The 22,579-nt window shown below is 37.2% G+C and overlaps 5 protein-coding genes across 8 annotated transcripts; 2 read left to right on the top strand and 3 right to left on the bottom strand.

Moving 5' to 3' along the window:
- The first annotated feature begins 1,179 nt into the window (after window positions 1-1,179).
- On the top strand, window positions 1,180-3,575 carry LOC111379900 (probable arabinose 5-phosphate isomerase). Its single transcript, XM_023003340.1, has 3 exons — window positions 1,180-1,957; window positions 2,729-2,952; window positions 3,252-3,575. The coding sequence occupies exons 1-3, from the start codon at window positions 1,238-1,240 to the stop codon at window positions 3,406-3,408; spliced, it is 1,101 nt and encodes a 366-aa protein (XP_022859108.1). The 5' UTR covers window positions 1,180-1,237; the 3' UTR covers window positions 3,409-3,575.
- Window positions 3,576-4,156: 581 nt separating this feature from the next.
- LOC111379903 lies at window positions 4,157-6,689 on the top strand. Of its 4 annotated transcripts, none has more exons than XM_023003344.1 (6): window positions 4,157-4,248; window positions 4,328-4,366; window positions 4,438-4,512; window positions 4,630-4,708; window positions 5,288-5,350; window positions 6,617-6,689. In XM_023003344.1, exons 1-6 carry the CDS (start codon window positions 4,240-4,242, stop codon window positions 6,622-6,624), a joined length of 273 nt encoding a protein of 90 aa, XP_022859112.1. In that variant the 5' UTR covers window positions 4,157-4,239; the 3' UTR covers window positions 6,625-6,689. The 4 variants fall into 4 exon arrangements, with proteins under 4 accessions (XP_022859112.1, XP_022859111.1, XP_022859113.1 ...); XM_023003343.1 differs by lacking the exon at window positions 6,617-6,689 and adding an exon at window positions 5,955-6,201; XM_023003345.1 differs by lacking the exon at window positions 6,617-6,689 and adding an exon at window positions 5,924-6,201.
- A 341-nt stretch (window positions 6,690-7,030) lies between these two features.
- On the bottom strand, window positions 7,031-9,431 carry LOC111379901 (methylecgonone reductase-like). The gene is made up of 4 exons (XM_023003341.1): window positions 8,941-9,431; window positions 8,008-8,251; window positions 7,731-7,910; window positions 7,031-7,424 (listed from the first exon to the last, which is right to left on the bottom strand). Exons 1-4 carry the CDS (start codon window positions 9,294-9,296, stop codon window positions 7,200-7,202), a joined length of 1,005 nt encoding a protein of 334 aa, XP_022859109.1. The 5' UTR covers window positions 9,297-9,431; the 3' UTR covers window positions 7,031-7,199.
- A 3,334-nt stretch (window positions 9,432-12,765) lies between these two features.
- LOC111379906 (methylecgonone reductase-like) lies at window positions 12,766-14,028 on the bottom strand. The gene is made up of 2 exons (XM_023003348.1): window positions 13,558-14,028; window positions 12,766-12,868 (listed from the first exon to the last, which is right to left on the bottom strand). The coding sequence occupies exons 1-2, from the start codon at window positions 13,911-13,913 to the stop codon at window positions 12,766-12,768; spliced, it is 459 nt and encodes a 152-aa protein (XP_022859116.1). The 5' UTR covers window positions 13,914-14,028.
- Window positions 14,029-16,466: 2,438 nt separating this feature from the next.
- Window positions 16,467-17,522, bottom strand: LOC111379902 (methylecgonone reductase-like). Its single transcript, XM_023003342.1, has 2 exons — window positions 17,014-17,522; window positions 16,467-16,872 (listed from the first exon to the last, which is right to left on the bottom strand). The coding sequence occupies exons 1-2, from the start codon at window positions 17,367-17,369 to the stop codon at window positions 16,659-16,661; spliced, it is 570 nt and encodes a 189-aa protein (XP_022859110.1). The 5' UTR covers window positions 17,370-17,522; the 3' UTR covers window positions 16,467-16,658.
- Between the last annotated feature and the right edge of the window lie 5,057 nt (window positions 17,523-22,579).

Raw genomic sequence — 22,579 nt, 5'->3', positions numbered from 1 at the left:
CATGAATGTACGACTCCGACTTGGAAGAGTATTGTTGCTGGTCGAATATGAAATGCCACGTGGAGGCGCCATAATAATTCACTAATTCAGCTGAGGCTCTCAAGGGGGCCAGCTAAGGTGCCTCCAAAGCTTATCCGAGGTGCCTACAAAGCCAAGCTGAGGCTCTCCAAGAGGTAAGTCATGGTACGTTCAAAGATGGTTGAAGTGCTTGTCGACGTGCCTTTCAAGATGATCGAAGTGCCTTGCCAACATGCCTTCAAGGATGTCCACCGAGGCCCTAAGTGGTCCAATCGAGGCTCTCAAGAGGTCAGTCGAGGTGCCTTCAAAGATGGCGTTGAGATCCTAAGAGGTCTCGCTGAAGTGCTTGTTGAGGTACCCATAACAATGCTTATAATACCACCTCATGTTGGGCTTGGACTTAGGCCCATTAAAGCACTTGGCCCATTTCATTTGTTTATATATATGAGAATTCACTCCACTTCCAAGTAAGATGATGTTCTAAACTTTAACCACATCCCCCATCTCCCAACTATTGCACTACATATATATTTCGTCTCGTCGTTGACTTGATCATTGGAGTGCAAATGGTCGTCGGACATTTTTTTCGATCAGTGACCTTTGCCTCCTAACGGGGTGCTTCATGTGCAGGTGTAGATGGAACGTGGTCGAGCATCTGTTGGAGCCATTTTTGGAAGTCAACTGATATTATTAATGGCCTATAAAAAAAAAGGAAAAAAAAGTCCAAAGCAAAAGAATTTGGGGGTATCATTTCTAATTGGTTTACATTTTAAATTCTAAAAACTATACTTTAATAAAATTTATATATATGAGAATTTATAATTTCATAGAAATATTTTTTTAATTAAAAAAGTGTTGCTCAATTCGGTTTTGTGCGATTTTTGAAAATTGAAGCATAAACCAAATTATTTTAAAATGTTTTGATTTGGTTTGAAAGATGAAAAATCATGTAAATCTAAATCAACGACTTCAATACAATTTGCAATTTCGCGATTTTTCGCGCAACCCACTTATTCTTTCCTATATTTGTTGTAGGGATATGGATTTTCCTACTCGGAATTTCGGACCATACAAGTGGATTACAGTTTTTAATGAGGACATTAATGTCTAATTATTATTATTGTCGGTGATGGTGACTCTGAATTTCCGAAATGAAAAACAATCACTTATGACCAAAAAAGGCAAAAACATCATCATCAAGTACTGATTCCGGTAGTTCATGAAATCACTATTAATAGTAATCGAAACACATACTTCCATCCCAGAATCGAACACAGAGAATCAAGAAAGCTTAAACGAAATGGGATCTCTTTCTCTTCCATCCCCAGGAGAACAAGAAGAAAAATCAACAATAGATCAAACCAAATTGTTTAATCTGTTCAAAGCCCAACAAAATTACCTTAACCATTTCTTTCAAAACCTTGATATCTTCCAAACTTTAACTTTTACGCAAACCCTTTTGAATTGCAGGGGCACCATTCTTTTCACTGGTGTCGGAAAATCAGGCTTCGTGGCTCAGAAAATCTCCCAGACCTTAATTTCTCTTGGTATTAAATCTGGGTTTTTATCCCCTGTCGATGCGCTCCATGGAGACATTGGCATTTTGGCCTCTGATGATTTACTGGTTCTCTTCAGCAAGAGTGGGAATTCCGAGGAATTGTTGAGGCTTGTGCCGTGTGCGAAGGCGAAGGGGGCGTATTTGATTTCTGTGACGTCGGTAAAGCCTAATGGGTTGATGGGATTGTGTGATCTGAGCGTGCATTTGCCTCTGGAGAGAGAATTGTGCCCGTTTGATTTGGCTCCGGTCACCTCAACTACGATCCAGATGGTTTTTGGAGATACTGTCGCAATTGCGCTCATGGGGGCGCGGAATTTGAGCAAAAAGGAGTACGCCGTGAATCATCCAGCAGGGAGAATAGGGAAGAGCTTGATTTTCAAGGTGAATTTTTGGGCTCTTTGTTTAAAATAATGTTATTTATTGTTTATAACTATGATTTGGAGTGAATTTATTATTGTGAACTTAAGAGGAAGATGGATGTGCAAATCAAGTTGAACTGTAAATGCAAATCAAGTTGTAAGTTGGAGATGTGCTTGTTGAAGTAGATGCACAATAAAGGGGAATCTTTAAGTTTTATGTGGGAGTGTAATTATTGAAGTATGATGTATCATAAAATTGAATCTTGTACAATTTTGAGTTATTACCTGATCTGGCTTGGGTGGATTTGAAGCAAAATGGTAATGATAGTGAGAGATAATTGTGCAAATAAGATTCGGTTCTTGAAGGTTGATACACAAGAACAAAAACTAACGTCGGTTATAATTGTAGCTGGACCTTGATTTTTGAATTTAGAATGAAGGATTATGTTCTTGCATTGTCGTTTCCACTTGAAAGATTCTATTTTTATTGAAATTTAATGTGTTTTATATAGATGTAGGAATATTCTTTCTTGGTGAAACATATTTTTATAACAGAAGTTGGACCGTGACTCATGAAGAACGAAATATGTTCTTGTATTGTCATTTTCCCATTATCTGATGGGACGAAATTCTATTACAGATTGAGGTATTTTCATTCTTGATGAAACATTACGTGTTATTTCGTGCATTGTTTTAGTCCTAATTTTTGCACTTGAAATTCCATATCCGTTTGTGCTTACGTATGAAGTGATTTTGTGCGACATTTGTCTAGACCGATCTCTCTGCCCTGCAGGTGAAGGATCTTATGAAGAAGAAAGAAAAACTTCCAGTTTGCAGGGAAGGAGATCTAATCATGGATCAGCTGGTAGAGCTAACTAGTAAAGGTTGTGGATGCCTTCTTGTTATAGATGATGACCATCATCTGCTAGGTACATTTACAGATGGTGATTTGCGGCGTACGCTGAAAGCTAGTGGTGAAAGGATCTTCAAGCTCTCAGTGGGAGAAATGTGTAACAGGTAAACTACTATTCCTCTGCAGTTTACAATCTCTTAAATCCATTAATTGTTTTGACATGACTTTGAGTTCAAAAGTTATGGGATTGATTATGTGGATTCTGAGAATTGTAAAAGAACCTTGTTTGGGGGATTATGTTACTTCTACGTGGAAGCTTTGGTTCTTTAGCAGGTCGATAGAGATTTGATGATCTTATGTTTCTCACAGTAAACATCCCATATTATCAATTTCTGGTTTTACAAAATTTAGTAATCCAACCATCAGAAGGATCTGCATTAACATGACTCGTATGGTCTTTCAGGAACCCGAGAACTATTGGTTCTGACGCAATGGCAGTCGATGCTATGCAGAAGATGGAGTCTCCGCCTTCTCCTGTACAGTTCTTACCTGTGGTCAGTGATGACAACGTTTTGATTGGTATCGTTACATTGCATGACTTGGTATCGGCTGGCTTGTGATTTTTGCATGTGTGATGTTCTATTTGTACTTGTATCTCAATAATTGTTTTTATTCTTTCCAAGACTACGTTGTGATTTGTAATAGATCTCATTAGACGATTATGTATTTGTTGAAGAATATGAATGTATAGCCATGATCTTTTCAAAGGCTCTCATTTCTTCCTTTAGATAGAGGTGTCAAAAGGGTCGGGGTGGATTGTCCTGTTAAAAGCTCAGACTTGTCTTGGCTCAATCTAGCTTGATTGAATCTATCCTACTGACAAGGTCAAATATCGCTTATTAGTTCGAATTATTCGAAGTAGCTTGAAAAAAGTTATGAACATTTTTATTTTCTTAACAAAACTTATGGAAGATTTAAGACAGAGTTATCCATAATAATATTTTTGTTTATAGAACTTTGAATATAATGTGAAAATCATACTTTAATTTTCGATTTCAAAAATTACTTTCCGGTCACTTGACAACTATATCACAATCTCGTATCAATTTTGTTTATAAGGTATAACTAAAATTCATATACTAATTTATTTCAGTCTCACACTGATTTCAGTGCTTCTCTCTTGCCTTCTCATATTGATTTTACTGTAAATAAATTCATATACTAATTTGTTTTAGCTATATTTCAAAGTATATATGCGTCACAGGAGAGCAAAAGCCCAATTACATAAATCTGAGAGATGTCTTGATAGAATAATCTTTATAGTTACACATTATGGCCTTCCATAGTGAAGAACCTGGGGATTTTTAAAGCTCAAAGGGTAGTTCAACGTCTACTGAAGGGTGTGATATTCTCGAACTTGGACTTAGTCGGCTGCAGAGCTTTGATCTACAATGTTAAAGGTTTTCTGATGTCTATTTGTTCTCTTTGTATCTCTTTTCATTTTAATTGTTATCTGTTAACACAATATTTGTATTTCAGGGTAGCGGGATGCTTGCATTTGAGAAATTTTTTGCACTGGTATGAAATTTTCCAATTCCAAATTTTTGTGTTAATTTACTGACTCTTACGCAGTTTCCAAGCTGCTGCAGATGGAAGGGAGGTTACCTGGAAAGACGTTCTTGGAAGCTGTCAAATATCAGATGAAAAGAGAAGTTGTCAGGAAGGTCTGTCGGCTAAAAAAGCATTTCCTAGTTATGTTTGTTAGCTTAAGGGATTGAACGTGAAAAACTTCCTTAATATGATTTTGCAATTAGAATTCATATTCTACCTTCGGTTTTCAGGGTGGACAGCTGGCAGCTATCGGCTTAGAATCCCAAGCAGCCTTGATTGCTGCAAAACAGGTGTTGTTTTGGGTTATTGGTATGCTTTTTTGAAGTTGATGATTTTAATAATGATGTTGAATTCATTAGTTAGTTCCTCAATGATCCCCCCACCCCTCCTCTCTCCCTCTCATTCACGCTCAAATATTTATTGTGTTATCCACTCTTAATGCTAAAAACCTAACAGAAAACTAGGGTCACCTTCTCAAATTAAAATCCAACATGTAACATAAAAATAATACAGCTGTACTCAAAGGTTATTAGTTTCGATAGATTCTGAATCTTTGCAACATTATTAGTAGCAATTAATGATACTTGAGCAATTTTGCCCACAATAAAGGAGTCTTTCAGATAACATCTACAGAAACAACATAGCTAGGCTTATTCATAAGAAACTTTGAGATCTGATCTGATGCGTATTCACTATGTAATGCAAAACAATAGTTTTTCTTCCTCCTTATTAAACTGTAACGAGATTTAATTTGGTGGCATGTTTTGTTGGGTGGAAAGTGACTTTTGATTACTAGTTACTTTGATATAATGCCCTTTAAGCAGCTGCATATTTCTAGAATCTGGATGTTCTTATACATAACTTTTTCCTACCGACAACACTTGACAGGATCTAAAAGTTGCTTACTCGATACCTGGGGCTTAGAAGCATGGTGCAATTACTTCGCCCAATGTATGCTCTCCTTTGCTATGAAGTTCCTTTATGGTTCCTATGGTTGCATTTGTTGTATAATAATTCTGTTCTCTTATTTAAATTCTTTGTCTCTTGCATTCATCTTTCAATACTTCCCCACTTTTTCCTTGGTTCCATGACTCCAAGGATCTGGCTTTAAAAGTATAGTAGTTTTCAGGTGTTGAGAATTGAACTGTCATTCAGGAGTTAACAGTCGAACTTCATCTCTGAAAGATGTAGGAAAGCATCAAGAAATTATTATTTATCAATTTTTTACCAAAGAAGAAGCAGATATATGAAAGTTCTGGTGGTGAGGGATTTTTCGATTAGGATTCACGTTATTCTAAACATTAATGGAGCATAAAACATGCTATAATATTAGTATTTTACTCTTTGTTGGAAAACAAAGACACGCTTCCTAATTGCTGGTGCATCTAGCAAATTGCAATTATTTTTGTGGGGGGAACAATAACTAATGCAGTTGTGGTTATGGAGTATATATACATGTATATTTATTATGCTTATTTATTCCGCCCCTAAGTAATTCATTCTTACCCATGCTTCTGCCTCCAGTCTAAGCATTACCTGGTTCTCACGTCTTCAGTTAGGATCGACTTTTGTGATTCATGACCAATGAAATCCGGAATATCTCGTGCGGGATGTGAGGAATCCTTCTGGCAGATGTTGTGATTCAAATGCTTGGAACTGACTATGCTAGGATCCTCAGAGCTGTATATGCATTTGCTCGGGTATATGGACTACATGCTAGTGTGCACTGATTCAATAGGTTTCATTATTTTCAAAAATCATTTCAAATATGAATGCACTCCCCCCCCCACCCCCCACCCCCATTTTATAATTTTATAATGTTACTTTCTTCAGATTCGAATACATCGCTCTTATGGAATTGCATCTGATTATTATGAAAGTTCAAATTTGGTGTTTGCAAATCATCTCGTAAAAGTGATCAATGCCACATTTGGATCTTGAGCTGCTGTAACGCTAAAAGATATTTCTTTGAGTGATTAGATATTTGTGTGTAGAAAACTTTGTAAGAATTTGACTTCAATCTTTTCGTCACCTTAGTAGGGCCTGGGCATGAATATGTGTGTAGGATTTATTGAAGATAACTATTGACTGTTCTAATCTTTTTCATATGGTTGATTATATCAGAAAAGTATTTCCCCAACAATGTCGAGTGATATTCTTCTTTTGCTCCCTCAGTGATATCCCTGATGATTAATTTGATTTGGATACATTTGTTAGGGATTTAAGGGCATGTTTGTACTGCCCATCTGGAAAAACAAGCTTTCGCCTTTGGGAAAACAAGATCTTCGCGTATCTTTCCACAAGTTAGAAGTGACAAGCACTTCTTCATGGTTCTTGATTAGCCCACTGCTGAGTGCGCTTGCTACGCTCGGCCAACCTACTCCTCTGTGTGGTAGGAGGCTGCCGTGTCAAAGTGGTGGCAGCCTGCCTCAATGGAATCAAAGAACATGGATGTCAGTTGTTACGATTTGTCCCTGTTCCATAGCCTATTGATGGAATCTTATGGCCTGAGTTCAACAATACGTTAGGGTAGGGACTTAAATCTCCACACTGAGTAGAGATTATACAGTGTGTTGACTTTTTTGTGCTAGCAAAGCAATTAATACTTTGAAGATTAATGAAAGAACCACATGCAGCAAAAGACGAGTTTTCATTGATACAAAGAAGAGACTATTGCTTTCTTGGCTTGCCGCGTAAGATAAAAGTTCCATCTTTATCATTTTGCCATTGGGCTCATATCAAATAAAAGGAATTTATTTAAAGCACAAGAAGACCAATAAACTGGTTGAGAGAGTAGACTTCATATTTCCCCGTCCCAAAGTTCTTCCACGGATTTGTACTGCCCCTTTGGAAAAACAAAGGGTTCGCCTCTAAAGCCTTTAGCCTGAGGGATTTGTCGCATCTGAGTATCTTCTTCATATGTAAGCTTCCAATCAAATATTTGAATGTTTTCTTTCATCCTCTCTTTGTTAAAACTCTTCACTATGAGAATTGCTCCTTGCTCATATATCCATCTCAAAGCTACCTTCATTTGTTAACAGCATGTTAGATACACATGATAGAATAATACTGGACAATGTGTAAAAAGGGCCTATTTGGATTAGCTTCTGCTTCTACTTTCTGCATAAGAGTTCTCTAAGAAGTTCACCTTGGACCAACTTTCCATAAAAGCTATTTTAATCAGATAAAATACTCATAGAAAATTATTTGAGTAGGCTAAAAAGCAACTTCTTAATCTCAAAAAGTCACATTTGACTTTTCAAAAGTAATGACAAACGGACACCTAAATATGAGTCTGGGCATATACTACAAGCTTCACTGATTCTATTACCTGTGCTACACTCTTGTCCTTAGCTGCTGCAATATCTTTAAGAACGGGGCTCTGCATCACTTGATGGCTGCCCCAAGCAGCACCATTTGCTCCCAATGGAGACCATGCACTAACAAGAATTTTTTTCTCTCTACAAAACTGAAGCAATTTTTGTTGCTGCCATGCTACATTCATTTCAACCTGAAATATATGATCGTTACTACCAAATCAAATTACTAACTATCGTAATCATGAAGTTCGAGACTCAAAAGTACTGTAAACTTGGAGGCAGAGCTACCTGATTAACCGCAGGAGGGATGGTGGCATTTTCTAAGAGTTTCCCGAGTTTTAAGCAACTGTAGTTGCTGACACCAATGGACTTGGCTAAACCTAATTGACAGCATTCTTCCATAGCCTTCCAAGTTTCCTTTATGTCAAAATGAAGCATGTCATCTTCACTGAGCTTGAATTGGTTGGCACTCTTCTTAATCATTATCGGCCAGTGTACGAGGTAAAGGTCCACATATTCTAACCCCAGTTTCCTACAACATATGTCAATTAAAACTTCATTAAAAAAAATAAATAATAAATAAATAAATAATCCTATATTAGGCTTACAAGAGACGTAGTTCTGGCCCTTTGTTATCTTGGTTCTAGAATTAGTTGTTTACAAAATTTTTAGAAACAAAATTTAATTTGAGTCCAACCTTATCAGTTTGTTACATGATAAAATACTGCAGCTAGTTAAGGAATAAGGCTGCTGCCCTGCTGTGTATTCCTTCTGGTTTCCACATAAAATTGCGATTACAAGCCGGGCTAACCACATATTTTGATGATATCTTTTTTTTAATTTCCCAACAATTTATACCAGAAGAACTACACAGCATCAGAATCAAAGCTATTTGGTAATTCGCCCTTTATTCTTGGAATTGATTGCAGCAATAGATCCACATATCCGTAAATTCTGCGAATGGTAATGAACCGGCCCTTCTCCTGCCTCATCGGAGTTTTCGGGGAGTAGGGCACGGGCCATGTTGTCCATCCCGCTTCCGGTTCCTCGACGGGGTATGAATTATAACAAACTTCTTCCCCGTAATTTTCTGATTCTTTCAAATGTAATTGCAAACCCTATACTGTATTACTGTTATTGGAAGGGATTCTTATTATCTGAAGTAAATATTTATTATGGGATTCAATTCATCGGTGAAAAAGGGAATGAAAATACAAGTACCTGAGCGTTTCTTTGAGGGCAGGCAAAACAAGATCATGGTGAGTATCATATATTGACAGTTTAGAAGTGACAAACACTTCGTTCCGGCTCTTGATTAAGCCGCTGTCCAGTGCCGCAGCCACTGCTCGGCCTACGCACTCCTCCGTGCCATAGGATGCTGCCGTGTCAAAGTGGCGGTAGCCGGCCTCGATGGCTTCGATGAATATGGATGTTAGTTGTTCAGGCGGTGGCAAAGGTAGTGCTGAGGTACCGAAGCCTATTGTCGGTATCATTTGGCCGGAATTTAGCATTACACGAGTAACTTTCGTTGTGGCCATAGTTGGCGGCTGACTGGTTACAACTCTAATCCTAGACATTAAATGATAATTGAGTCAACATATAAATCAAAATTATAATTTCAGTGGTCTGTATAACATTATTATAATTGGAGTGGATTAGCTTCAGGGTTAGTGTCGGTTGGATTTGGCATCAACATATTTGGGCTTTTGGGCCATTATGGTCAGTAGTTGTCTTTTTTAGTGTCAGAAACATAATGGGTCCATTTTATTATGCGAACAACGAAATTTCGGCCAAGTCTCAATTGAGTCATGAAACTCGATTACCCATTCAACTTCAAATTATGTTTGAATCTCATCAACGACCCTAAATTCATCGAAATTGTTATATTGACAGAATGTTACAACGAGATTTTCTACATATTGCGTGAAATTTTAGCCCCCGTTTGGCCTCCCTTTTGTAAAAAAATTAAGGGAAAATTGCAGCAGGAGTACTAAACTTTTTGTTTATTAGCAGACTTTGTCCAAATCTTTAGTTTCTGCCATCGTGAGTACCAAATCTTTGAAAAACTCGCACCTGAAGTTCAAATGGATGATTTCTGTTAATTTAATTGTTAGTTGACTCAAGAAATTGATTTTGATCAATTTTTAAGGTGGTAGAATGGTAACTTTGAAATAAAAACAAAACAAAACATAGATTAATAAAAAGAGAAAAGTTAGTCCACCCCCACCCCCAAAAAATAAAAAGTACTGTTCACACCCCCACCTTAAATTAACGCACCCCGTATTCATCATCCCTTCCAAATCAAAGAGATCTATCAAGTAGTATTTTAGCTCTCACAAAGCAAGTAAGGAAAGGCCCGTTTCGACCATCGGTGAATCACAATGGATGGGAGAACAATATTTTTGCTGCCAATTGCAATTGACGGAGCAGTCAACTCGCTACTTCAGGGATCAAATTACGAGGCGATTAAGTAGCAACTGGATCAATTAATTGTGTACCCACAGTCGTTTGAGTATGAATATGAGTTCTCGTAGGTGAATTTGTGGATTGAACAATGGGAAAAACATTAGTTGGATTGGATATGAGAGCCCTTATTCGCACGCATTGGATGTAAAATCCCAGAAAATACATTGATGTTTTGGCCCTATTTTGTTGAATCATCACCATCACATTGAGCATTTGTGGTGTACGTGTCTACTGGTGGTGGTCTGACATGGTGGGTGTGGCTGTAAGGTGTGTTTCCGCCAGCATAGATTACATTGACTTGGAAATTCTTGATGGGAATGAAATGGTTTCTTGATTGGTTTGACAATGGTTTGTGATTTGGGATGATGAAATTGATGATAAGATGAGTTTTGTAGTGGAAGCGGTAGGCGGCGAGATGCGACGGCAACGGTGGCGTTGGATTAATTTGGGATCGAGTATCAAGGAGATGGTGAACAGTGGGGGTGGGAAAGAGAAGATGAACAGTTATATACTTTTGATTTTTTGTTTTTTGTTTTTTGTTTTTAAGTTTAATTCAAAGTTACAATTTGAATCTTGAGCTGCTGTAACGCTAAAGATATTTCTTTGAGTGATTAGATATTTGCGTGTAGAAAACTTTGTAAGAATTTGACTTCAATCTTTTCGTCACCTTAGTAGGGCCTGGGCATGAATATCTGTGTAGGATTTATTGAAGATAACTATTGACTGTACATATCTTTTTCATATGGTTGATTATATCAGAAAAGTATTTCCCCAAGACCCCAACAATGTCAAGAGTGATATTATTCTTTTGCTCCCTCAGTGATATCCCTGATGATTAATTTGATTTGGATACATTTTTTAGGGATTTAAGGGCATATTTGTACTGCCCATCTGGAAAAACAAGCTTTCGCCTTTGGGAAAACAAGATCTTCGCGTATCTTTCCACAACAACTTACAAGTGACAAACACTTTTTCACCGTTCTTGATGAGCCCACTGTTGAGTGCTCTTGCTACCGCTCGGCAAACGTACTCCTCTATGTCGTAGGAGGCTGCCGTGTCAAAGTGGTGGCAGCCAACCTCAATGGAATCCAAGAAGATGGATGTCCGTTGTTGCGATTTGTCGCTGTTCCATAGCCTATTTATGGAATCTTATGGCCTGAGTTATACAATACGTTAGGGTAGGGACTTAGAAATCTCCACACCGAGTAGAGATTATACAGTGTGTTGACTTTTGTCATAGCAAAGCAATTAATACTTTAAAGATTAATGAAAGAACCACATTAAGAACCACATGCAGCAAAAGACGAGTTTTGTGCTTTTTTGGCTTGCCGCGTAAGATAAAGTTCCATCTTTATCATTTTGCCATTGGGCTCATATCAAATAAAAGGAATTTATTTAAAGCAAAAGAAGACCAATAAACTGGTTGAGAGAGTATGAAACTATTCTAATTTGGGATCCACTCTCCAACTCTCAAATCCAAATAAACCATTCTAGAGTCACCTATTACACCCAACTTTTTTTTTTTTTTTAATAATCCACCTTGTTGAGCAATCCAAATGGTGAAAGTAAAACCATACTTCATTTCATTCACAACACACTCAATAGACAACAAAGGATTTGCAAATTGCAGTTGCACAAGCACAAATCGACAAATCAATTTGAATTGTTGAATTGCAAAGCGACAAATCAACAAAGGGTTTGCACAAATCGACAAATCAACAAAGGGTTTGCAAATTGCAGTACTCAAGCAAGACTTCAAGCATTCAACACTTCAAGTTATTCAAATTTCAACTCACCAGATCGTCGCCTCGCGGCCGTGGCCTCGCCCCTGATTCTGAGAGTCTGACTTCGCACACCATGACACCGCCAAACCGTCCACTGCCTCCAGCTGCTAATTCTGTTGTTCTGCAGCTCTGCTTCAAATGGAAATTTCAGGGTTTGCTGTTTGAACTTTGCTGTCGCCTGACTCGCCTGTCGGTTTCAAATGGAGGAAATGAGAAATCAAATTTGGGTTGGGGGAATGAGAAATCAAATTCATACCATGGTCCATGGACTTTGTTGCCGGATTCAATATCCTTATTAATTTGGGCCTAACTTTTTTTTTAAAATGGCCCAATCTCTGGCAGATAAGCCCAAACGAATAGAAAAATTTTGGAAATTTGAAGTCTTCTTCTCCAGCATCACAGACTCCTGTTCGGCTTCTTCTGCAAATCTCCATCTGCTGCGCCTACGCGGCTGCCACCAACCCGGCAGCCACTGAAGCTCCCGGCGAATCCAGCACGGGCGGCCGCGGGGGCTCGCCAGGTGCTGGATCCGCCACTGTCCCCAACAATGTCAAGAGTGATATTATTCTTTTGCTCCCTCAGTGATATCCCTGATGATTAATTTGATTTGGATACATTTTTTAGGGATTTAAGGGCATATTTGTACTGCCCATCTGGAAAAACAAGCTTTCGCCTTTGGGAAAACAAGATCTTCGCGTATCTTTCCACAACAACTTACAAGTGACAAACACTTTTTCACCGTTCTTGATGAGCCCACTGTTGAGTGCTCTTGCTACCGCTCGGCAAACGTACTCCTCTATGTCGTAGGAGGCTGCCGTGTCAAAGTGGTGTTGGCACTCTTCTTAATCATTATCGGCCAGTGTACGAGGTAAAGGTCCACATATTCTAACCCCAGTTTCCTACAACATATGTCAATTAAAACTTCATTAAAAAAAATAAATAATAAATAAATAAATAATCCTATATTAGGCTTACAAGAGACGTAGTTCTGGCCCTTTGTTATCTTGGTTCTAGAATTAGTTGTTTACAAAATTTTTAGAAACAAAATTTAATTTGAGTCCAACCTTATCAGTTTGTTACATGATAAAATACTGCAGCTAGTTAAGGAATAAGGCTGCTGCCCTGCTGTGTATTCCTTCTGGTTTCCACATAAAATTGCGATTACAAGCCGGGCTAACCACATATTTTGATGATATCTTTTTTTTAATTTCCCAACAATTTATACCAGAAGAACTACACAGCATCAGAATCAAAGCTATTTGGTAATTCGCCCTTTATTCTTGGAATTGATTGCAGCAATAGATCCACATATCCGTAAATTCTGCGGATGGTAACGGACCGGCCCTTCTCCTGCCTCATCGGAGTTTTCGGGAAGTAAGGCGCGGACCATGTAGTCCATCCCACTTCCGGTTCCTCCACGGGGCATGAATTGTAACAAACTTCTTCCCTGTAATTTTCTGATTCTTTCAAATGTAATTGCAAACCCTATATTGTATAACTGTTATTGTAAGGGATTCTTATTATCTGAAGTTAATATTTATTATGGGATTCAATTCATTGGTGAAAAAAGGAATGAAAATACGAGTACCTGAGCGTTTCTTTGAGGGCAGGCAAAACAAGATCATGGTGAGTATCATATATTGACAATTTAGAAGTGACAAACACTTCGTTCCGGCTCTTGATTAGGCCACGGTCCAGTGCCGCAGCCACTGCTCGGCCTACGCACTCCTCCGTGCCATAGGAGGCTGCCGTGTCAAAGTGGCGATAGCCGGCCTCGATGGCTTCGATAAATATGGATGTTAGTTGTTCAGGCGGTGGCATAGGTAGTGCTCCGGTACCGAAGCCTATTGTCGGTATCAGTTGGCCGGAATTTAGCATTACATGAGTAACTTTCGTTGTGGCCATAGTTGGAGCCTGACAGGTTACAACTCCAACCCTAGACATTAAATGATAGTTGAGTAAACATATAAATCAAAATTATAATTTCAGTGGACTGTATAACATTATTATAATTGGAGTGGATTAGTTTTAGGGTTAGTGTCGATTGGAATTGGCATCAACATATTTGGTTTTTTAGGCCATTAGAAGACAGGAAGGACAGTGGTTGTCTTTTTAGTGTCAGAAACATAATGGGTCCATTTTCTTATGCGAACACCGATATTTCGGCCAAGTCTCAATTGAGTCACGGAACTCGATTAGGTCATTCAATTTCAAATTATGTTTGAATCTCATCAACGATCCTAAATTCATCGAAATTGTTATCTCGATAGAATGTTACAACGAGATTTTCTGCATGCTGCATGGAGTTTTTAATTTCTCACAATGCAATTGCTTTTTTTTTTAAATAAATAAATAAAATTGCCTCTTTTAATCTAAAAAAAATTGTCATAACATTCCTTAGACCATTTTCGATTCTAGGGTGCCACATCACGATGACATGAAAAATCATGTATGATTTGACTTTCCCTGAGCAATTTTTGTTATTTTTGGGGGAATATAGGTGACTAAATATGAAAATGGTGAAATTTGGAATTGAATTGAAGTTTAGGGAACTAAATTAAGCCAATTAAAGTTTAGTGATCCAATTGCAATTTGGCTATAAGTTCAATGACCGCACATGAAAATTATCGAAAAACAATTGACTAGAAGAAGAGAATAATATGTTTTTATATAACTTACAGCCATGAAAACCGTTCTAGTAAAGTTGTTATATGAATTTGAAATTTTTAGTATAAAAAATTGTTTGGTTTTCATACACAATAAATCCTGGACTATGATATTAATCTAGGAATATACATATCATAGGTCTTGGCTGATGATTAAATAAGTACCAACAATCAAGTTTAAAGACTCTACTCGACCCATTCATATTATCTCTTGGATGACTTTGAATCTTGATTCATTTAATCTTGTTATTGGTCCAACTAAAAGCCTAATCTAGCCTATATATATAGCCCCCTTTCTTGCCCTAGCTGTTGATGATTTGTATATGTGAAGAGGAGAAAAAATTAGCTGCCATAGAAGAGAGAAATCGGTTGCCTTTGTGTCCAAAAAACTAGTGATTAACTTCGTGTTTGTGGTCTCTTCCTTACCTTCTTTGTGATGTTTTCTTGGTTACAAATCATGACCACTGTCTTGTTCTTTGGGTGAGATTGAGAAGTAATCGAGATGAATATATAGATTATGGATTGGAGCCGGTTGAATTGATTATTTGGTAAAGAAATGTAACATTGTACTGAGCCCCCAAAACACTGTTTTGATTATCCTTGGAGCAAGCTTCCGTGACAATTGGTATCAGAGCTTCAAGGTGGTGGATTTGGCTTGTGAAACATACAAAAAAAACATCCAGGAAACTGACAGAAACGAAGCAAAAAACTCAGATCGTAATCTGTCCAAAACTGCCCAAAAATTGAGATTATTTTCACGATTTTCGGCAAATCCAAAAGGCGTTTGGTGAAACAGAGACCATCGACGTGACGTGCAGGTAGAGGCGCACTATGGTTACTGGTCGTGAGATTGATTGCTGGCGTGTGTGGCAGCTTGTGAAGCCCACGCGCAAAGAGGGTTAAAGGCGCATGAGGGGCGTAGGGCCGAATCTCGAAGAGGTATCTTCAGGCAGTTTATTCCTAGCATCATTTCTGACATTTTAGTGTTGTTAGTTTACTGTTTCAGGTTATAGAGCGTAATATGGATGACTCTATTCTTCGCACGATCGAAATTTGATTGTGGTGATTGATTCATGCGATTGCTGGAGGCTTGAGGACAAATAGTGGTGGTCCTAACGTGATAGATTCGCATCTCTCGTAATTTATAGACTCAGATTGGTCCGTTTTAGTATATTGGTTTATCTCAATTCAAATTTCAACATTAGCGCGTCATCATGTGGGATGGCATTAGGATTGTGGTTACTGTGTGGGTAACATTGTTTATGCTAAAAGTTTAGGAATTATTTGCTCTATATAAAGTGTTAATTTAGCTGCAAGTTGGTAATTGCTTTTGTGCTTTAGTTACCATCTAGTCACTATGTGAGACTACATTGCATGAGAAGTTGAATTTTTTTTATTATTTTTTTTATTTTTTTATTTTTTTTGTTGACATACCTTTGAGTTGCATTGAATATTCTGTTAGAACATCTAGACTTGACAAGTTTAAAAATTTCCTTGATTTAAAATTACGAATCTTATGAAACCTTGAGAATTTAGAAATGTGTATATTGCGACTTTAGGATTATTTTGTGTAACCTATTTGTGCACTTTGGTTTTTTTCTGCAAAACGTCTTCACATTTCGAAGTTCAAATTTTCAATTGAAAATGAGATTTTTCAATTTGGCAACAAAAAATGAATGCCCCAGTTTCCTACAACATATGTCAATTAAAACTTCATTAAAAAAAATAAATAATAAATAAATAAATAATCCTATATTAGGCTTACAAGAGACGTAGTTCTGGCCCTTTGTTATCTTGGTTCTAGAATTAGTTGTTTACAAAATTTTTAGAAACAAAATTTAATTTGAGTCCAACCTTATCAGTTTGTTACATGATAAAATACTGCAGCTAGTTAAGGAATAAGGCTGCTGCCCTGCTGTGTATTCCTTCTGGTTTCCACATAAAATTGCGATTACAAGCCGGGCTAACCACATATTTTGATGATATCTTTTTTTTAATTTCCCAACAATTTATACCAGAAGAACTACACAGCATCAGAATCAAAGCTATTTGGTAATTCGCCCTTTATTCTTGGAATTGATTGCAGCAATAGATCCACATATCCGTAAATTCTGCGGATGGTAACGGACCGGCCCTTCTCCTGCCTCATCGGAGTTTTCGGGAAGTAAGGCGCGGACCATGTAGTCCATCCCACTTCCGGTTCCTCCACGGGGCATGAATTGTAACAAACTTCTTCCCTGTAATTTTCTGATTCTTTCAAATGTAATTGCAAACCCTATATTGTATAACTGTTATTGTAAGGGATTCTTATTATCTGAAGTTAATATTTATTATGGGATTCAATTCATTGGTGAAAAAAGGAATGAAAATACGAGTACCTGAGCGTTTCTTTGAGGGCAGGCAAAACAAGATCATGGTGAGTATCATATATTGACAATTTAGAAGTGACAAACACTTCGTTCCGGCTCTTGATTAGGCCACGGTCCAGTGCCGCAGCCACTGCTCGGCCTACGCACTCCTCCGTGCCATAGGAGGCTGCCGTGTCAAAGTGGCGATAGCCGGCCTCGATGGCTTCGATAAATATGGATGTTAGTTGTTCAGGCGGTGGCATAGGTAGTGCTCCGGTACCGAAGCCTATTGTCGGTATCAGTTGGCCGGAATTTAGCATTACATGAGTAACTTTCGTTGTGGCCATAGTTGGAGCCTGACAGGTTACAACTCCAACCCTAGACATTAAATGATAGTTGAGTAAACATATAAATCAAAATTATAATTTCAGTGGACTGTATAACATTATTATAATTGGAGTGGATTAGTTTTAGGGTTAGTGTCGATTGGAATTGGCATCAACATATTTGGTTTTTTAGGCCATTAGAAGACAGGAAGGACAGTGGTTGTCTTTTTAGTGTCAGAAACATAATGGGTCCATTTTCTTATGCGAACACCGATATTTCGGCCAAGTCTCAATTGAGTCACGGAACTCGATTAGGTCATTCAATTTCAAATTATGTTTGAATCTCATCAACGATCCTAAATTCATCGAAATTGTTATCTCGATAGAATGTTACAACGAGATTTTCTGCATGCTGCATGGAGTTTTTAATTTCTCACAATGCAATTGCTTTTTTTTTTTAAATAAATAAATAAAATTGCCTCTTTTAATCTAAAAAAAATTGTCATAACATTCCTTAGACCATTTTCGATTCTAGGGTGCCACATCACGATGACATGAAAAATCATGTATGATTTGACTTTCCCTGAGCAATTTTTGTTATTTTTGGGGGAATATAGGTGACTAAATATGAAAATGGTGAAATTTGGAATTGAATTGAAGTTTAGGGAACTAAATTAAGCCAATTAAAGTTTAGTGATCCAATTGCAATTTGGCTATAAGTTCAATGACCGCACATGAAAATTATCGAAAAACAATTGACTAGAAGAAGAGAATAATATGTTTTTATATAACTTACAGCCATGAAAACCGTTCTAGTAAAGTTGTTATATGAATTTGAAATTTTTAGTATAAAAAATTGTTTGGTTTTCATACACAATAAATCCTGGACTATGATATTAATCTAGGAATATACATATCATAGGTCTTGGCTGATGATTAAATAAGTACCAACAATCAAGTTTAAAGACTCTACTCGACCCATTCATATTATCTCTTGGATGACTTTGAATCTTGATTCATTTAACCTTGTTATTGGTCCAACTAAAAGCCTAATCTAGCCTATATATATAGCCCCCTTTCTTGCCCTAGCTGTTGATGATTTGTATGTGTGAAGAGGAGAAAAAATTAGCTGCCATAGAAGAGAGAAATCGGTTGCCTTTGTGTCCAAAAAACTAGTGATTAACTTCGTGTTTGTGGTCTCTTCCTTACCTTCTTTGTGATGTTTTCTTGGTTACAAATCATGACCACTGTCTTGTTCTTTGGGTGAGATTGAGAAGTAATCGAGATGAATATATAGATTATGGATTGGAGCCGGTTGAATTGATTATTTGGTAAAGAAATGTAACATTGTACTGAGCCCCCAAAACACTGTTTTGATTATCCTTGGAGCAAGCTTCCGTGACAATTGGTATCAGAGCTTCAAGGTGGTGGATTTGGCTTGTGAAACATACAAAAAACATCCAGGAAACTGACAGAAACGAAGCAAAAAACTCAGATCGTAATCTGTCCAAAACTGCCCAAAAATTGAGACTTTTTTCACGATTTTCGGCAAATCCAAAAGGCGTTTGGTGAAACAGAGACCATCGACGTGACGTGCAGGTAGAGGCGCACTATGGTAACTGGTCGTGAGATTGATTGCTGGCGTGTGTGGCAGCTTGTGAAGCCCACGCGCAAAGAGGGTTAAAGGCGCATGAGGGGCGTAGGGCCGAATCTCGAAGAGGTATCTTCAGGCAGTTTATTCCTAGCGTCATTTCTGACATTTTAGTGTTGTTAGTTTACTGTTTCAGGTTATAGAGCGTAATATGGATGACTCTATTCTTCGCACGATCGAAATTTGATTGTGGTGATTGATTCATGCGATTGCTGGAGGCTTGAGGACAAATAGTGGTGGTCCTAACGTGATAGATTCGCATCTCTCGTAATTTATAGACTCAGATTGGTCCGTTTTAGTATATTGGTTTATCTCAATTCAAATTTCAACATTAGCGCGTCATCATGTGGGATGGCATTAGGATTGTGGTTACTGTGTGGGTAACATTGTTTATGCTAAAAGTTTAGGAATTATTTGCTCTATATAAAGTGTTAATTTAGCTGCAAGTTGGTAATTGCTTTTGTGCTTTAGTTACCATCTAGTCACTATGTGAGACTACATTGCATGAGAAGTTGAATTTTTTTTATTATTATTTTTATTTTTTTATTTTTTTTGTTGACATACCTTTGAGTTGCATTGAATATTCTGTTAGAACATCTAGACTTGACAAGTTTAAAAATTTCCTTGATTTAAAATTACGAATCTTATGAAACCTTGAGAATTTAGAAATGTGTATATTGCGACTTTAGGATTATTTTGTGTAACCTATTTGTGCACTTTGGTTTTTTTCTGCAAAACGTCTTCACATTTCGAAGTTCAAATTTTCAATTGAAAATGAGATTTTTCAATTTGGCAACAAAAAATGAATGTGATTTTGGTTCAACAAAAGGTTTTAGAAGTCTTAGATGGTAAATTTTCTGCAAATTTGACAGAAACACAAAAAGAAGAATATGATGAATTTACTTACACTTCAATTACTTTATACCTATCTGACTCTGTATTAAGAAACGTTGAAAAACTTAACTCAACAGAAAAACTTTGGCAAAAGTTGGAGGAATTATATTTGCTTAAGTCTACTTCTAATGAATTGTACTTGCTTGAACATTTTTTCATTTTTAAAATGGATCTTTCAAGGGATTTTGATGACAATTTAGGTGTTTTTAACAAATTTGTTCAAGATATTGTTAATAGGCCATTATTTTTCTTTATTCAATGTCTGATTCATATAGAGAGGTTAATAATGTAAATAAATATGGTAGGAACACCTTAACACCTGAAATTGTCATAGACTTTCTTAAGAGTAAGGGAATAAAGATTAAAGTTAAAAAAGAAGATAAGAGGAGTGATGACTTATATATGATGAGGAGTAAAATGAAATTTAAGTAAATGAATTTGGATAGAACTCAAGATTGTAGTAATTCAAGTAGTGACTCGAGTGATTAGAGTGGTAAAAAGAAGGGTAAGGGACAAGACAAGTCTAGTGATAGATGATATTATAGTTGTGGTAAGTTTGGATGCTTTATTAGGGATTGTTCTAAGAAGAAGGATAAGCAAAAGGGTAAGACGAGAGGTAAGAAGAATTTGGCTATGGGGTCGAGTGATGACCTTGGTAAGGTTTATTGAGAGTAAACCTAATTATTGTATGTGCATATGTGTGTAATCCATTCTGTATGTGTGTAATTGCTTAATTTTGTTCCATAATTGTATATTGCATTTCAATGTATTTGATATGCGCATTGGCATGAATTGGAGTGATCTTATTATTTGGGTAATTGTTTGTATGCATAGTGGGTTGGGATGCATTGGCAGTGTGCTGTATGCCTTTTGGTAAGATGGAGTATAGATGCCTAAGGGTACATTGTGGTTTATACCGGGGACGTGGAGTGTAATATTTGGATCAAGTGTAGGGGGTGATTAAATGTTGGAATCCTTTATCTGTAAAGAGACCCTGATCAGGTGGAGTATGAATCTATCTTACTGTACCATGCCCGTGGAGATTGCTTTAGACCATAGAGGGCTTTCTTCAATCTATAGACCTTATCTTCCTTCCTGAAATGACAAAACCTTCTGGTTGAGAGACATAAACTTCTTCCTCCAATTCTCCATTTAAAAATGCAGACTTCACATCAAATTGAAAAACAGGCCATCTTAATTGTGCTGCCAAGGCTAAAATGGTTCTCACTATTTCAAATCGAGCAATAGGCGAAAATGTGTCGTCGTAGTCAATACCTTGTTGTTGGGAATACCCCTTTGCCACGAGCCGAGCCTTGTGCTTTTCTATTTTTCCGTTTGAATGGTATTTTGTTCTATAAACCCATTTTACTCCAATAGCCTTTTTACCTACAGGTAGGTCCACAAATTCCATGTCTCATTTTTCTTAATTGCCTCAAGCTCTTCTTTCTTTGCGCTACACCATTCTTCTTTATTTATTGCTTCTTTAAAGATGGTAGGATCTGAAAGGAACAAAGCTTGAGTTGTCTCATAAATTTCCCTAATTGACCTGAATTTCCTTAGAGGAAACTCAACTGAAGAAGCTTGTGTGGAAGGTGAGCTGCTATTACTTGAAGGGCTGGATGTTGTTGAATTTGAGAAGACTCTGCTTGTTGAACTCGGAGGGGTTGGTTCCATTTCTCTAGTTGGTGAGGGTTCACTTGTTGGCACTTTGATTTGAATAACTTCAATATTCTCATCGGCAACTTCATCTTTTTCATGCCAATTCCAACTTGCTTCTTCATCAAATACAACATTCCTGTTGATAATTAATTTGCCACTAACAGGATTATATATCCTATATGCTTTAGATTGAGAACAATAAACCACAAAAATACATTTTGCAAATTTTTCATCGAGTTTACTATGATTATGTGAATCTTTCAAAGCATAGGCAATACAACCAAAAATTTTCAAGTGACTTACCCAAGGTCTTGTACCATTCCAAGCGTCATATGGATTTTGATTCAAAACAGCTTTTTTTGGAGATAAATTCAACAAGTAGACTACAGTAGCAATAGCCTCTGCCCAAAATTGGTCTGGCATCCCCTTCGCCTTTAGCAAGCTTCTTGCCATCTCAACAACCGTACGTTTCTTCCTTTCAGCCACTCCGTTTTACTCCGGATTATATGGTGCAGTCAATTCCCTGCGTAAGCCATGTTTATCACAAAATTGACTGAATTCACGAGAAACAAACTCACCACCTCTATCTGTACGAAGTGCCTTTATACTTCTTCCATTTTGCTTTTCAACAAATGCTTTGAACTTTTTGAAAGCTTCAAATGCTTCTGATTTATTTTGCAGAAAGTAGACCCAGCTCATTCGGCTATAATCATCTGTAAAAAACAAGAAATATCGGCTGCCACCAAAAGACTCTGTTTTCATGGGTCCACACAAGTCAGCATGTATGAGATTAAGGCAATCAATTGCTCTTCTAGACCTTCCTACAGGAAATGATTTTTTACACTGTTTTCCATATATACACCATTCACACAAATCCAAAGATTCAATTTTAGGCAGCCCAAATACCATTTCCTTTTGACTCAATAACTTCATACCTTTAACATTCAAATGCCCATACCGTAGGTGCCATAGTTTAGACTCACTATTTTCTTTAATAACAAGAGCATGGTTCTCAACACTAGACGCTTCAAGTGGAAACAACTTATTTGCTGCCATTTGAACATCT

This window comes from Olea europaea, unplaced genomic scaffold (genome assembly GCF_002742605.1).
Source record: "Olea europaea var. sylvestris unplaced genomic scaffold, O_europaea_v1 scaffold2058, whole genome shotgun sequence".
NCBI lineage: Eukaryota > Viridiplantae > Streptophyta > Magnoliopsida > Lamiales > Oleaceae > Olea > Olea europaea.
This window is presented reverse-complemented; position numbering and strand designations above follow the sequence as displayed.

Bases quoted from the DNA above. Each gene is read 5' to 3' on its own strand.
- LOC111379900 (XM_023003340.1), top strand. From the start codon at position 1,238: ATGAAATCACTATTAATAGTAATCGAAACACATACTTCCATCCCAGAA. The intron at 1,958-2,728 runs GTGAATTTTTGG...TCTGCCCTGCAG, and splicing joins GGAAGAGCTTGATTTTCAAG to GTGAAGGATCTTATGAAGAA. The intron at 2,953-3,251 runs GTAAACTACTAT...ATGGTCTTTCAG, and splicing joins GTGGGAGAAATGTGTAACAG to GAACCCGAGAACTATTGGTT.
- LOC111379903 (XM_023003343.1), top strand. The intron at 4,709-5,287 runs GTATGCTTTTTT...AACACTTGACAG, and splicing joins GGTGTTGTTTTGGGTTATTG to GATCTAAAAGTTGCTTACTC. The intron at 5,351-5,954 runs GTATGCTCTCCT...TCACGTCTTCAG, and splicing joins GTGCAATTACTTCGCCCAAT to TTAGGATCGACTTTTGTGAT.
- LOC111379901 (XM_023003341.1), bottom strand. From the start codon at position 9,296: ATGTCTAGGATTAGAGTTGTAACCAGTCAGCCGCCAACTATGGCCACA. The intron at 8,252-8,940 runs GTACTTGTATTT...CATATGTTGTAG, and splicing joins GCCCTCAAAGAAACGCTCAG to GAAACTGGGGTTAGAATATG. The intron at 7,911-8,007 runs GTAGCTCTGCCT...CATATATTTCAG, and splicing joins TCCCTCCTGCGGTTAATCAG to GTTGAAATGAATGTAGCATG.
- LOC111379906 (XM_023003348.1), bottom strand. From the start codon at position 13,913: ATGTCTAGGGTTGGAGTTGTAACCTGTCAGGCTCCAACTATGGCCACA. The intron at 12,869-13,557 runs GTACTCGTATTT...CATATGTTGTAG, and splicing joins GCCCTCAAAGAAACGCTCAG to GAAACTGGGGTTAGAATATG.
- LOC111379902 (XM_023003342.1), bottom strand. From the start codon at position 17,369: ATGTCTAGGGTTGGAGTTGTAACCTGTCAGGCTCCAACTATGGCCACA. The intron at 16,873-17,013 runs GTACTCGTATTT...AGAAAATTACAG, and splicing joins GCCCTCAAAGAAACGCTCAG to GGAAGAAGTTTGTTACAATT.